General features: G+C 48.8%; 1 protein-coding gene across 1 annotated transcript in view; it reads right to left on the bottom strand.

Annotated features, from left to right (window-relative positions):
- The window catches only part of LOC8053262 (protein scabrous), a 50,357-nt gene extending 37,751 nt beyond the window's left edge, over positions 1–12,606 (bottom strand). The window contains exon 1 of the mRNA XM_029979529.4: positions 11,546–12,606. Coding sequence (XP_029835389.2) covers positions 11,546–12,361 — 816 coding nt within the window. The 5' untranslated portion in view covers positions 12,362–12,606. The remainder of the gene's footprint in view (positions 1–11,545) is intronic.
- Positions 12,607–15,494: the final 2,888 nt, after the last annotated feature.

Genomic DNA, 15,494 nt, shown 5'->3' with positions numbered 1-15,494 from the left:
GTTTTACATGCCGATCATAGTGATTTTCCATACTAACCGAAATCACAGAGCGAAAAAAAAAACGGACAAAACAACAAGAAGTCTTAAGCACAGCTTCTAGTTAATTTGGACAACGAACGCTCTTATATATACGTCAAGACCCTCACCACGATGGATGATGTTAAGGGCTATACCCTTTGAAACGGGTGGTAGCTTGAGCCACCTACCCTAAGTCTAAAAAGAGAAAAATGTGATTTCTCCCGCCCTTCTAAGCCAAAGTTCTCCTAACTATCACCAGGGGCACTATGTTCGACAAATGTTTCGTTTCTCCTAAAAAGAAAGGGAAGTGACGGAAGTGGCGATATCGCGTCTGAATGGTTAGAGAGTAAATGACGGGAAGTTCCGTCTTTCGTCATTTGAGTCTCTAACCATTCAGACGCGATATCGCCACTTCCATTTCTTTTTAGGAGAAACAAAACATTTGTCGAACACATCCCCCCCCTCCCCCCTCCCCCCCTGGCAGTGTGGGATATCACCAGGATGACCTTTGGGGGGAACCGGGCAAAAAAACTACGAACATCACCTACCGCCTCTTCCCCCCGGAGAGGGAGTCGCCACTTTTCCTCTGGTCAAACCTTGTCGGCGTTACCCCAGCACCGAATCCACTGGGAAACAGAGTTGAGACTTTGGGCCGGAGCCACGCGGGAGGGAGTCCCAATTTTCCTCTGTCCCGCCTGTCCCCAGCTGTGCTAGTTAGTTGTCCATCATTTAATTTGCCCTAGATAATTTCCGCCAATCTTCTAATCGTATCTTTGTCACTGTAATCCCTTTCTCTTCCGTCCTTCCATCGTCGCCAGTAAAACCCAGGGCCCCGGCCAAATCCGTTACCCCTTCAGGGAGGGCAGGGCGAAGCCCCGCGTGCTTTTCAAAACCAAGTGCTCCAGTGTCGCGCTCTCATTATGGCAGGCGGCACATAATGGGTCTGTCTTCTGAAATTTAGCCCTGCACGTCCCTCGTCCTCAAAACTCTTATTCTCGCCTCAAATAGTAAAGAACTTCCCAGTGAATTGTCAAACACATTTTTCTTTCTTATGTCCTGTACATTATTGTTAGAGCTGATTTTTCCTGCATTCTTACCTCCCACATTTTTTTTTTCTGCCTCTTTCAGGCCCTTTTCCACTGAAGTAGTCTGCTCAGCCCCATTACTAGGTATTTAAATGCAAGCTTTCGGGTTCGGTTTGTCTATTATGTGTTTAAACTTTTCATGTATAAATACTTAAATGTCTTCCGTGCCAACCACGTATCATCCATTTAGGTCAACCTTTGTTCAGATTTAAACTTACTAATTGCCTCCCTGCTCTCGAAAGACGACCAGCCCATGTCCCTGTGTACATCTTGATTTGGTGTATTTCCATGTGCTCCCAGTGCCAATCTGCCTACGCTTCTTTGTCGAATTTCAAATCATGATTAAACCTCTGGTTTCATGCACAGTAACCCATTGCCAAAAGACAGTCCTGGTACCGTCACTCCTTTCCATATACCTCTTACCACTTCATATCTACTATAGCTCCATTGTGCCTCGAGCTTCATAATAGACGAATTTCGTTTCCCTTTTCTAATTATATTCTCCTCGTGTTACTCTAGATATTTCCTTTTGTCATTGAGTCAAACTCCCGGATAGTTGTATTTTCCTACATGGTCTATTACAATGTCTTGTATCCTCAGGGGCTCCCTCATTTTGTCGTTAAACACCATTACATCTTTGCCACTGATATAATGTTATGAGAGATTCCATGGAGGTAAGGACACACCTTACTGTCATGGAATCTCTCATAACTTTATATGAGTGGCAAAGAGGTCCGGTGTAAGTTTAGTTTTCAAAGTCTAGCACAAATTAGAAAGGTAAACCCCCTTTCTGATGGTCGTCTGGGGTGTCAGAAAAAAAAAAAGCATTGAAACTCAGATGTAACTTGCCAGGTAGGAGTGGTGTACGGCATTCCGTTGCGGTGTGGGTTGTCTTATGTTGGGCAAACTGGTCGTTGTTTGAACGAAAAGCTCTTGGAACATTAAAGGGTAGTAGAAGATAACGCTCAGTACTCGGAAATCCCTAAACATATTGTAGACTGTAATGACTGTCAGCCTGAGTGGGGGGATACAAAGGTTTCGCATAAACATAAAGGAAATGGTAGGAGAGTCCTGAGCGTATTTCGATTTCTGGCAATTGTGTAAGCACACCGTCCTTGGCCTTGGACAATGATATGAAGCGTTTTTTTTTTTTTTTTTTTTTTTGTGTCTCTAAGGTTTCGTTTTGTGGGTTTTCCAAAAATAGTAAGGGTTATGCTTGAGTTACCTGTTGTCGCATGTGACGGGTCAGCGTTCAAACGAGGTCCCCAGGGTGACTGGCTGGTGTGAGAGGAGGAGGGAACCATGAACCATTTTAATCTGTCTGAGTGTCCGGGTTTTGGTGACGCAGTGGAGAGGAAGGATTTCTTTTTCTTTTTTTAGTGGTGAGGGTCTTGACGCATGTATAAGAGCGTTCGTTGTTCAAATAAACTAGAAGCTGTGTTTCAGACTTGTTGTTTTGTCCGTTTCTTTACCGTTCTGTGTCTCCGGTTACTATGGAAGTTCTTCACCAGGTCCCCTGTGTTTTTACCCTTTCTTCGAAAGGTAGTGATATTGCTCTTAGGCATCAGCTATTTAGATTATGTCGATCTACTTAGCATTATTCTTAGTGTCGTCGCCGTCCATATTTTTGAGTGGAGTTTTTATTTTCGTGCTTGACTCAATGAACGTGGGAACTCGCGTTCCTTTCAGGATTTCCGAAGGGGCAGCGCGGTTCCCTGTATTTTCCGTCTAATCGAGCAAAAAAAAATCGAACGCTTTCGGATATCTTAATGGACCCTCAGCGATGCCACGTTCGTCAGATTGCGCCAAACTCGCTCCTTGTAAGGAAACGCACACACACAAAAAAGATTTATTACTTAGTTTAACGCGGGCAATATCAAAAATCACAAAGAAAAAAAGAAAAAAAAGTGCAACGTATTGACCAAGCATCGTCGGAATTCGGTAGCGAGATACCAAAAAACAAACAAAAAAAGAAGCTTTTTATCTCGTAATTGAATTTGGGGTGTTTCTTCCCCCCTAGGAGGAGCGAAAGCAGCACCGCTGAATTCCTAAGCTGAAACAAAAAGTAAACGTTACAAACTAAGCGAAGAGAAAATATCGCCGACACTAAACAACGATTACTATTACTACTAGATATATAGCTAAAAAAGAATAAGAAAAAATGAAAAGGCGAAGGCGAACAGAAATGTATGGATAGCTCAAGGTCGGCCCAAACAAGCGGACTGCCGTAATCAGGTTTATTCCTTCTCCTCCTCCTCCCTCTCGTCCTCTTCTTCCTTTAACTAAGAGAAGACCGGCGTTCGTATGCCCAATCTCCCGGCTCGAATAAAGCGAACGACGAACGTTGAGGCAGATTCTTTCTAGGTCATCCCCTCCTCTGGAAACACACGCACCCCTGCACCTCTCTCGCCTTCTTTTTTAGTGTCTTCCTTGGAGCATTTTTCTGTTTTAGGCGAGAGTGGCGGCGGTGTCTCTGAATGGCGCGGTCTCTTTACGAAGGGAGCAGCAGGGGTCTTCGAGACTTGTCCGGCCAGACGGTCAGCCGAGAAAAAAAGACCTTAATTTAACGTATAAAAAAAGATATATATATATATATATATGGAGATAGGAGAGTGAAACACATTCCGGAGCGGAGTTTATGTGTAGAGAATCGCAGCGTTTTCTAAGGCTGTTGTCGTCCGGGAATTTCAGGTACGGGCGTATGTCGCTCGTTAGTGTATCTTATTATGGTCTAACGGGGCGCTGATGGTACCAGGAGGAGCCATCCGTTCTGTTGCCGGTTCGTTTTGAGGTGAAAGCAGGCTACTGTCCCAAATTTTACTCGGTGTAGTTTAGAAGACATACGTGGGTGATATCGCCCGACGGCACAGGTATAAAGCAACGCGGAACTTGCGGCTGTGTTTTGGAACGTCGAGAGAAAATGTGAACTCTTTCGAGCCTTCTTTCAAGAATCGATGCCCCTGTCGTTGGTGCGCTAGATAAAAAAAAATAATAATAAAAAAAGTGTTTCGCCAAGAAATGACGAAAAGGTTTAGAGAAACTTTTTATGGATGGTGTGTCCGAGTATCAGGGATACCTCCCCGCGTGCGTCCCACTCCCATAGTAGTCCTCTGCGCTCGAAAAGAAGGCTTACCAACAGTCAGAGGCATCTCTGTCGTTTGTAAACCGGGTTTCTTAAAACCCTCCCCCTACTTCGTCCTTCTAGAAAGCACCAACAAAAGCAACGGGTCTGACTTCCATGTTCGCAGGCGTCACGTACCCGAATTTTACAACAACGAGACGCTTTCTCGCCCCATGCGCATACCCGCTGTCTATGCACGTGCGTTGCCCCTCGCTTTGGGAATATATGACTCTCCATTTCAAGGAGCAAATTTTACGACAATTCCTGCTTGTCAGAAACGGTACCTGTAGCGGGGTCTAGCTCCCTGTATACGCAATAATTTGTGGATCCGATTCTTTATATTCTTAGTGTGTGTGTGTGAGTGTGTGTGTGTGTGTGTGTGTGTGTGTGTGTGTGTGCGTGGGTGGTTGGGGGTAAGGTGTCTCCCTCTATCCTTAAAAGAAGTGAGTAACGATCCCAAAGCGAATATCCGGGGACATTGAGAGATCGGAAAAAGACTTATGTCGTTAAGCGAAAACCGATGCGGCGGCGGCGCCGCGTCGTTTTGGGCGAGGAGGAATTTGGGATACAGATGAAACCTTCCAAGGTCCCGTCTCGATTTATGAGGGTGCCATAAAACGCGCCTTGATATACGACTCGATGCGAGCCAGCTTCTCTCTCCTCTTCCTCCTCGACGTCCGAGTGTCTATCCGTCGGAGCTGCCTGTCTTTCTTCTTCGGCGAAGTTGTTACTGTGTAGCCCGCCACGCGGCGCCGCGGCCGTCGGGAGCTGGATTCCTGAGGTAGCTTCACGATTTGCATGCGGCGCTGCGGCGGCATTCCGTTGGGAGGCCTCGTTCCTTCCGTGCAGCGAGCGTTCGCGATTGACAGAGATGCGTCTATACACGGCTTGCATCGTCGCAGTAACGAATTTCAAGGGGAGGAGGACGGGGGGAGGCAAGCGCCATTTTGTTTTTAGTCCTCGAAGTCGCATTTTCTAGCGATTAAAAGGGCATACATTTTGTTTTCTTTAAGGAAAAAAAAGTTTCTCGAGAGCGAGTTTGCGTGATGAAAGGGAAGCGAGTGATAGGTGCGACGAGCGCATAGCTCCCACCGCATTGTCAGCTTACGGGTGAACGGTGTCTATTGTAGAAGTACGCGTTTAGCAGCGAGGTCACCACAACGACAGCTGTCTCTTGGTGAGGAAGACGACGCCGACTTTACGACGGATCTTTCGGTATTCCGCCACTGCCATGCGTGCACTTTGCCACTCGTGTAAGCGCCCAAAGAGTTGGTCATTACTGTTTTGTTTTTGTCTTGTTCAGCGTCGTTATTTGGGGGTACAGTGATGTCTCGTTAACATGGACACCTCCGATCTTCCCCATAACTATCGGCCATAATGTGAGTTGTTCATAATAACGAGAAAGAAACGCTTGTATTTCCACAGTTTGTCCCCGAAAACATATAGACGAGTCATGACTGTACCGTGTACAAACGGTCGTGCGACGTGTTTATGTGGACCCAGTAAGTCTGCTTGTCTATTCACCCTTTAGTTAATTGGTCACGGAAATAATTAAATTGTGCAAAAGATATTTACGGTCGTTTGGTTAAACGCGGTGTGTCTAAAATAGGGCTTTTAGAAAGTGAGAATGTTTAAGAAACAGTAGGTTTTCGGCGGAGACCAAATTGTCGACTCAAGCCTCCTCTCTCTCTCTTTATATATATATATGTGTGTGTGTGTGTGTGTGTGTGTATCATCACGTCATATTAATTTAATTTTATATTTCTGCAGCGTTTCCCTATTGTAATAAGCAGTGGCCCGGTTCAAAAAGAGGTATGCTAATGTCCACGTTAAACGCGCGTTATCTCAATTCTTAGGCGTGTTTCCGTTATTAGGGTGGAGTTTTCGAGTTCATATACATATATAAGAATATAAGAGAAAGTTCCGGTGTAGTCGAACGTAATTTGGGAGCCCTCGGTCTCGAAAAAAAAGAAGACTCCCCAAACGTTGACTATAAGAATGAGAGCAGAGCGGTTGGAAGAGAGAGAGAGAGAGAGAACAACGAATACGGCGTTTCTTCCTGAAAATGCAATTAGCATCGATTTTACCGAGAAAAACGTTTCCGGGCCGTTTCCCCTGTCTTTCTTTCTTTTTTTTCTTTTAAACACCAGACGAGTGCGTGTGTTTCTTTTTAATTTTTTTTAGTACAGTCTCGCGTGATTCATGTGTTCCAAAATCCTTCTTCTGCCTTTTTTTTTCCCGTTTATTGACGGAACATTAAAGGGTACTGCTAGGGTATATACCAGCGGTGTTGAACATCTGGCGCGTTTGGCCCTGTGTCCACTTTTACAGCGAGGGAGAGGTTGTCCACTCCGGCGTTTCGGTCTTCCGTCGCCCACGCACAGGCAGCCGAAGCATAATCGGAGGTGATTTGCTCGTGTTCTCGTATCAATGCCTCCGACATTCATGGAAGGTTACAACGGATGAGTGTCAGCCGCAATAATCTTATTATCGATGACATTGTTCCTCATTAGAACAATGACCAAGGCGAAGCGAAGTATCGACCGACCACCCTTCCCCCTTTTTTTCCCGGCACCCCAAATAAATAAATAAATAACGCTTCGCGCGATGTCCAGTGCGTTTCGGCTCATTTGGCACATTCGGTGTAGCTTTGTTTTTGTAGGCTCCAGTCGAAGGGAACAAAAGTGGCGATGCAGGTAAGTTGATTCATGACTATAGTCACTCGCAACTCAAGCAGGTAGAGCGAGGGAAAGGAAGGCCGTGGAGGAAGAAGCAGATGGAACGCTGGAGAGGAGGGGGGAAACCTCCTTCTCTCTCCAGCGTTCCGTCTGCTTCCTCCTCCACGGCCTTCCTTTCCCTTGCCCTACCTTCTTGAGTTGCGACTCACTATAGTTAGGGTGAATAAAGCTCGCAGAAGGACGAAGAGAAGAACACAGGACGAGCGCTAAACTAACAACTGAACTTCTCTCGAAAAAACGGCTTGTGTAAGTTTTTTGCTTGAGCCGTTTTTTTCTTTTTTTCAATAAAAGTGTAGTTGTTAGTTTAGAGCTCGTCCTGTGTTCTCTCCGCCTTCGTCGTTCTGTGAGTGTATTTACCTTAACCAGTCGAAAGGTATTGCGATTGGATGCATGCTTTCCATGACGTCAAAACACAGGTCTGTCCATATCGAATGACGTAGTTCCCCCATTTCTTCAATGAAATTTGTGCGTGTGTGTGTGTGTGTGGGGGGGGGGGGGGGGTGCTCGCCTTTTACGACATAATACTTCTGTACCTGTATTTTATCTACAGCCTTCATAGGATTGCGCACTGCAGAGCCCGTCATGTTCCGGTCTGTGACGTCACGCCATCCGGATGTCTGATTGGTCCTCGTGACGCGTAATCATCGTGGTATAGCGCAGTAACCACTACAGTCACCAGGGCGTTGGAGTAGATCGTCCCGATTCCTCGGGTAACGGTGCGCGATGACCAAACAACGCATGCGCAAAGATGTCGCCGAAGTCTCGGGTATCGTTATCGGAGTTGTCGGAACGAACTACTAAAACCCCCTACTGACACCTTAAAAAACGGAGGACGTGGTTTATGATGTTCACGCTTCTGGCCTCCTGATCGGTTCTTCGGCATTCTTGCCGGCTAATGTCGAAATCTCATTGGCTGTTCAGCGATAACGAAGACGGCTCGACACGCCAGGAGATCATTAAGTTGTCGGCGACGGTAGCATCCTAGAGCGAAGTCAGTTCGCGGACTGCTTATCTCAACTCGTTTATTGCCCCGCCCCTGGCTATTCGTCAGTAAGTTCGGGTACGCCGTTACCTGATTGGCCTTCAAACGATATTTGATTCGGCACTGCTGCACTTTTTTCACGCTGTTAATAACAGCACGAATACGTGGCTTTTGCCCCTGAGCGCGTATACCTTCAGCAAAATAAATGTTTCGCACCACCGAATTTGAGAATGACCACCCGCATATCGCCCAATGACGTCAGGCACAAGCGACACGTGAAAGTATTAAGAGTGCTTGAAACCTAAGACCTTTCGCGATCCCGACGATGACGAGTCGGAGCGTTGCGAATGGACGCAGGAGACCGGTCATATCGGCACTCGGATCGCTGCGTTCCAAGTTCGTCAACGTTTCGGTCAACAGCGAATGTAACCGCGCAAACGTGCGAGTTGCCTAGTTTTTGTGTACATGTTTGCACCCTCCCTCAGGCGTGCTCGATTAGCGCCGTAAATATAGCTGCGCGGCGGGTCATCGCTTGCGTTCCGTCGGCGTCGCGCGAAGAGACCCTTCTGCGCGATGCCCTAACCGCTTCTGGCGGCTCCTGTCGGTTATCTCGTCGCTTGTCGCTCAATCTGGCCTCACGAAGGTCGCGTGGCTCGGATGCGAGACGGTGCGGTTGGGCCATCCCCCCTTCGCTTCTTCGAATGCCGACGAGCGCCTTTTATTTTTATCCGCCTTTGCGCCTGTCCCCTCCTTCTATTAACGAGATACAGCGACGCCCGACTGAAATTCAGCTCGATTGAAATTCAGCTGGCGAGTCTCCGCTGTAAACATTAGCGCGTCGTTTTTTTTTTTTTTTGTGTGTGTGTGTTTGTCTTTTGTTGTTGAGGAGCGGCGGCACTTTTAGAGAGCGCGCGGGCGATGGCGTGTGGCTCTCTCGATCTGCACCCTCGCTTTTGCTCTTTCGCAGAATGATCTGTCTCGTTTTCGCTTTGTTTCTGTGCTGGGGGGTATGCGGGCTGCAGCGCGGCTGTGGACTGCGGAGCACGGCGGATGCTTGGTTCGTTAGGTGGCCCGGGAGAGAGCGTGCGCGCGTGCATGCCGTCTGACCGTCTGTCGGAGTGCTGGAACGTTGCGAACTGAATGCGTCCGCTCGGCTCTCCCGTAACGGTCGGCCAACGTTGAGACTCCGTGGGGCCGATTCTGCCGAACCGAAATGGGACTGCGGTGGAAGCATGCTTCGTTAGCTCGGCGTGAGGGCAGAAATATGAGTCGGTGTACGAATTTGAAAAACCCCCTCCACGCCGATATAGTGCGCACCGAATGCTGCGCGATTATTTTCCAAGCCGTGCGAATGACACTTCGTTGTATTTTGTCCTCCCTTACTGACTGGTACACGTTTGGTTGAACAACGTGCTAATCATGAATGACGCCAAGAGGAGTGGAACGGCACGTCAGGTGTGTTATTGTATTCACAGTCCCCCAGCTTCGTTCACAATGTTAGTTGGAAAACGAATATCTCGGAAAGCGACGATTAAAGTCTGGATACTTAAAAATTTAAATTAATGTCTCCGGCTTTACTTACACTCCGAAGGAAAGGCTTTAATAAAGTTTCTTCACTGTTCATACCAAAGGCACGCGCGATTTTATACCGCAGCATCGAGGTCGAAGAGGGATGCCAGATCAATCAACGCATGAGAGAGTAAATTATCGGGTTCAGTTTTACTATTGTCGCGACAATATTTCCAAAACATAACGCAAACGTTTTCGAATATGGTTGGAAGACTAAGCTAAGATGCCACGTTTCCCATGATAACGTCGACTGCCACTATACGAGACCTCCGACGGGTTCCTTTTCGAGCTGTTTCAGCGAGTGCTGGACCCCAATTACGGAATGTTTTTCAATCCCACGTAATAGCGCTCATTTCGTGCGCGTGGAAATATCCGAACGCTGCCTTTGGTACGCCGCGAAGAGAAACATAGCTCGGGGCGACGCTTTAGCGCGGACCATCTGCCGTTTGGACGTACGCAACTCGCAAGGTCCGACTCGGAGCAACAGCGACCGACGCGTGTTTTCGAACTACCAACTCCTAGGGTGCGGAAACATGTAGGCACCCTACCAACTCCGATACACCTTATGACCGCCTTATTCCCCCCCCCCCCCCCCCCCCCCCCCCTCGAGGGTCACCTGACACTCGCGTGGCATTGGATTGGCTCAGATGGCTCGAAGACACCAGCGGCCTTCGCCGCTCCTTCGTTCCTGCCAACAGCGCCTAGAATACGAGTCCTGCGCACGACGTTATCGTTCGTGGCTTCCCGATCCCCAACACGCCGAAGATTGAGAGACCCCGCAAAGCGGGAGAGGCGTTCGTCTTGCCGTAGCCGTGTGCTAGCGTCGCACACGTCGCGAGACGCAAGCGAGAGACGGCGCCTCGTGGGTTCACAAGTGATGACGTTGTCGGGATGGAAAGGCCTTTTCTTCCAGGTAGTTTTGGCCCCATGCTCGGAAAGGGCCGCGCGAGTCTCTCGGGGACCGCTGCCGCTGCCGTCTTCTCGGATCGAGGCGGCTCGCGAACAAGAGTCGGCGTAACGAAGAAGCCGCGCAGTTCTTCCTTCGGCTGGCTGGCTGCGGCACGGCAACTACACGGGCCAAGGTTTTCTTTTTTTCCTTTTGGGCATCTCTACTTGTTTGCGTCCGCCGCGCGTACCGTTGGCGGAAGCTATCGAGAGACTGCGCGGTTCGGAAGGAGGGGTGTCTTTCTGGGAGAATCGACGAAGGCGCGGAAACAAATTGACGTGGTTTGTTCGGGGGGAGACAGACGACTCGGCTGAAGAGTCTGCACCGTTGGGCTGTAATGATTTCGAAAAGAACAGCGGCGGGCTACGACACACGGGTGGATAGAAGGCCGAATATTGGATGATTTGGATTACACCAAAAACGAAATAAAAGAACCTCGTCATCCCACCTCTGTTTAATTGGTTTCGACACAAACGTTTTTTTTTTTTTTTTTTTTTAATTATTGCGGGTTTTTTTAGCTTGAGTCGACGTGTTCCGGGTCGAACCCGTTTGGCCCGAGGTTTCTCATCACTATTCATTGTTTTATATTCGGCTCTCGTTACCCACCTTCCCCCCTCCACGTCCTTTCGAAATAAACACGTTAACAACGGGCCGGTATCCTGATCGAAAAATAGCGATAAATAACCCGCTTCAGTGCCGCGACATAAGAGGTAGGCTGCGGATCAGTGGCGTAGCCAAAGAAAGTGCTTATGGGGCTTCAGCCATGGTCATCCCAGACACCTTAGCCCCCCCCCCCCCCCCCCCCCCCCCCCCCCGAAAGAAATGTCTGGCTTCGCCGCTGCTGCGGTTCATGACGGTTGTATTGCCGAAGAAAACAGATCCGCCGAACCGTCTAATCGCATCAAACACAAACCGACAAAAAGCACCCAAAGGCAAACACAAAGAAGCTGTTTCACCTGGGCGCCCGGACGGCAAACTCAAAAGCCATCAAAAAGCGAAAAAAAGCTCCCAAAAAGGCGCGCGTACGATCTCCCCGTTTCGCACGGAGCAGAGCCAAAGGAAACCGAGCGGTTCTTCTCCCCTCACCTGCTGCGCAAGATCCCGCTGCGCGACGGCTTGCTTCTGAAGGAGCACCCGAAGCTCGGCGCGTTCCCCGGTCGCCTGCGCCTCGCGGGCCTGCTGCTGCTGTTGCGTCGCCCGCAGCGCCCGAGCCTCGTTCCTGAGCTCGGACAGGTCGGCCCTCAACGTGGAAGCCTCCCGCTCAAACTCCCGGCTCAGACTCAGCGCCGCCGTCACGTTGGTGTCCTTGGCGAGCTCGGCCAGCTCCGTCTTGAGCTCTTCCATCGTGCTCCTCAGCCAGTCCACCGAGGCCCGGTGCGCCCGGTCGCGAGCCGCGGTCCTGGACACCTCGTCGGACTGCTCGGACCTCAGCGAGTCGAGCTGGAGCTGCAGCTTGTCCACGTCAGCCCTGAGGAGCGCCTCGGCGTCGACGGGACGTTCCCGGTCCTTCACTACCTGGTTGAGGTCGAGCTTCATCCGCCTGAGCTGTTCGCCGAGGGTGTCAAGAGCGGCGCGCTCGTGCTCCAAAGCGCGCAGGGACCGCGCGAAGGCGCGCTGCTCCTCGTGGTGCCTTTTAGCGTGATGATGATGCGTTGCCTCCGGAGCCGCGACGGTCGGCGACGGTGTCGTGGTCGCAGTCGTCGAAGACAGCCGCTCTTCTAACCTGCGGAGAAGTAATCTGTCCTGTTCGCGCGCTCGCTGGAGCGCCTGGAGTTCGGCCCGCAGTTCGCGGACCACGTGTCCCAGCGTGGGGTCGGAGCCGCCGATATCCGATGCGCAGCGCACTGCTCCGAGACACAGACACAAGAGAACTGTCGACGCGGGCACGAGGAACCACCGCATCGTTTTCGTCGGAAGGAACAAAAGCGAGGTAAACAGGATGCTGACGATCAGAGAAGGCTCGGGCTTGTGTGGGACTTTGAAATATCCATCATCGAAGTGGTGGCAACGCGGGATTCACTTAAGGACGCCGACGAAACGATCACACGTTTTTTTTCTTCAAGAGACACGGGATGGAGAAGAGAGTGGATGCGAGCACGACGGAGCACTTCTCCACGTCCGTTATGGTTCGCGACGAATCTGCGTTTGGGAGCGGACGGCGCGGCGCGGCCGGCTTTCTCTCTTCGGCCGCTCTCTCTCTCTCTTTCTCTCTGTGTACACCTCCTCTCTCTCGAATGCGGCTCCTCCCCCCCTTCTCATCTTTGCTCGGGATCTGCACCTGGCGGCTGGACGCCGCGCTCTTGGTTGGATGACTGTCGAACTTTCTTTTTGGTACTTCTGTTTCTTTTATTCACTTTTTTTTCTTTAGAAAAGGGGGAGGGGGAGGGAGGAAGGGAAAAAGATGGGGCTGGGGTAGACACGGGAGACGGGGCAAGGGAGATAACAAGAGGAGGGGAGGAGAGAAAGGGGGAGGGGGGGGGGGGGGTTGAACCCCCCGAAACGTATGGCAGTGGCTCTTTCATAATACATTTCGATTTGAATTGTCCCATGTGCTTTCTTCTTTTTTTTTTTTTTCCCCTTTTTTTTCTTGTTTTTATGGAGTCTCTTCTTTATTTGATTTCGAGGATCCAATTGTTGTTGCTCTGGTTCGGGATATCGGGAGCCGGGCGGCTGCTGGGGGATTGGGGGAGGAGGGAGGGGGAAAGGGTTCATGGTTCTGAAGGTACGTCTGGTGCACCCCTCTTGTCTGTCCTCTTGGTAGTTGCGAATTTTCCATCTTGGTGTGCGATGTATACGCGTGTCGTTCTGCGCGTTTAGTTTTTCTTTAAGTTGTTTTCTTCATTTTGTTTGTTGCCTAGCATCTTCTAATGTGATTTACAATTTTTTATTTTTTTTTTCGGTTCAGAGTGGGAGACGACGACGGGGGAGTTGTGGCTGAAGAGTACTGCTTGGCGCATTCTGACTGCTTAAATTTTGTATGTGACAATATTTTTTTCCGTTTTAGATTATGTATAGTTTTTAGCGCAAACGTTTTTTTCTGTTTCTTCTTTTTTTTTTTGCGTATATACAGGTACGCGTTTTTCTTTTCGTTACGCCTTTGACGTATATGGGCTAAGCTTCCTTAGTGACGGTCTTCTGATTTTTCGTCGTTTTTCTTCTGTCGCTTGCGCGAGTCGATGTTTGTCGCTTTTCGATGTCGGGCGCGTGAAGCGCTGACCGGTTGGGCCGTGCGATGAAATCGAAATGGACAAGACACGCTTTCTAACTTTTCTTTTACATTTTATATGGCCTTTTTTATTGGTTGGGCGTTTTTCGAATGAAGAGGGAGGGAAAAGGAGGGGGGGAGGGCAAAATATGTGAGGTGGTCCTTCTTTATTTCCACGGGCTTTCGATTCAGCGTGTGTTTGAGGTTGCTGGTATGAAAATTCCAGAAACACTTTGTAGTCTCCCAGATTGTCACGAATGCGCACACGCTTTCGTTCGTCCTTTTTTTGTGCCGCTAAAGTCACGCATATGCGAGAAGCAGAAAGAGGACGCGTTCGGTGGAAAGTATCAGAATTTTAAACTGCTTTGGATGCCCGTTTTTGTAAAGCGTTTGTACATAGCTTCACGTTTCTATGTTGTCTCTTTATTTCTCGGTTTAGAGGCATATGTTACAGACTTCTTTTCGTATCTGTTTTAGACGTATCTTCTTTTCGGGTTAGCGGTTAGCTTTGGAGTGAATCGGGCCATCCAGCTTTTGTCTTCTAACAATTCGAGGTATATTTATGCAAACTTGCGTGGCTGTATTTTTTTTGTAAAGCTCGAGGGGCAAGCTTCTTAACACTTGTCTGGGAAGGGACCTTTTTCTTATTTTTCTCTGCATAATAAGCATGTCCTTCAGCATTCGCAACATTTTTTTTTTTCTTAGAGCGGGATTGGCGAAGGTTACCGGTCGCGTATGCTGTCTAGAACAAAATAGCTGTACGGGAGTTATATACTCTGAGGTTTATAATTGTTTTATGGTACTTTAAATGAACTTTCTAATCGCATTTTCACGTCATTGCTCCGCGTTTTAGGCTGTGAATAGTTTGACCAGTTGTTGAATTGGTTGCTTCGTAAAAAGATTTCACATTCGGCTAACAGTGCTCTACACCAGGGGTTTTCCAAAGCCCGGCCCGCGGGCTAGTTCCAACTCGCGGAGGTCTTCAGACAGGCCCGTGGCTGACGACTTAAAGTCTTTCCAATGAAGCCCGGTTCGCGGCCCCCCACTCTTGGCAAGCAGGCCCGCTTCTACCGGCGGACAAATAAGCGCCCGTAAAGAAACGGTTCAACGCGGGGTTTCGGACCATATGATTCATTGGACATTGTCACCGCCAGCATCAGCATTCTTAGTCCCCTCTTTCATATTTGTGTAACTACATATGTTAAACTTCCTTTCCGTTCCCACGTACATTGCACTTAGTGTTGTGCGTCGTATTTACTGCATATTGGCAGCATTAGTGCTATCATTCTCGTTAGTGTTCTGCCCTCTTTGAATATGCAAACTTCCTGTGCGCTTTGATTTTTGCCCGGTGAGTTTCTGGTTCCCAATTTTTGTATAGTGTCTTAATTATCTATATATTGAATTAAACAAATTTAAATTTACCCATCCACCTTATATTCTTTATTAAAATTAATATAACTTTCAGTTTTGGAATTAAATACTTATTTAGAATTATTTATTTAGTTTTTCTTGCTTTGTATCTACTCATTTATTTTCCGTCTCTCGAGACAGCGACAAATCCCCGATCCGGCCCTTTAGCCAAAAGGGTTTGAAGACCTTATGGGCCCTAAACTCGTCAACCACTAAGTTGGAGCAGAAAGTTCGCGGAGCGAAACGTCGGCGAAAAAAGCGCGAAGTCATCGTCGTGATAGGCCAATCTGTGCGCTCCGTCAACTTCGGCCAAAACTTTGTGTTTGACGAGTTTAGAGGTCCCGGGGCCCTAAACTCGTGAAACACAAAGTTGGGGTCGAAGTTCACGGAGCGCACCGATTGGACTATCACGACGATGAC

The sequence above is a fragment of the Ixodes scapularis genome, unplaced genomic scaffold (genome assembly GCF_016920785.2).
Source record: "Ixodes scapularis isolate PalLabHiFi unplaced genomic scaffold, ASM1692078v2 PGA_scaffold3__209_contigs__length_174095766, whole genome shotgun sequence".
In the NCBI taxonomy this organism is placed as follows: Eukaryota; Metazoa; Arthropoda; class Arachnida; order Ixodida; family Ixodidae; genus Ixodes; species Ixodes scapularis.
Note: the sequence above shows the minus strand (reverse complement) of the source record. Positions and strands in the feature narration are given on the sequence as shown.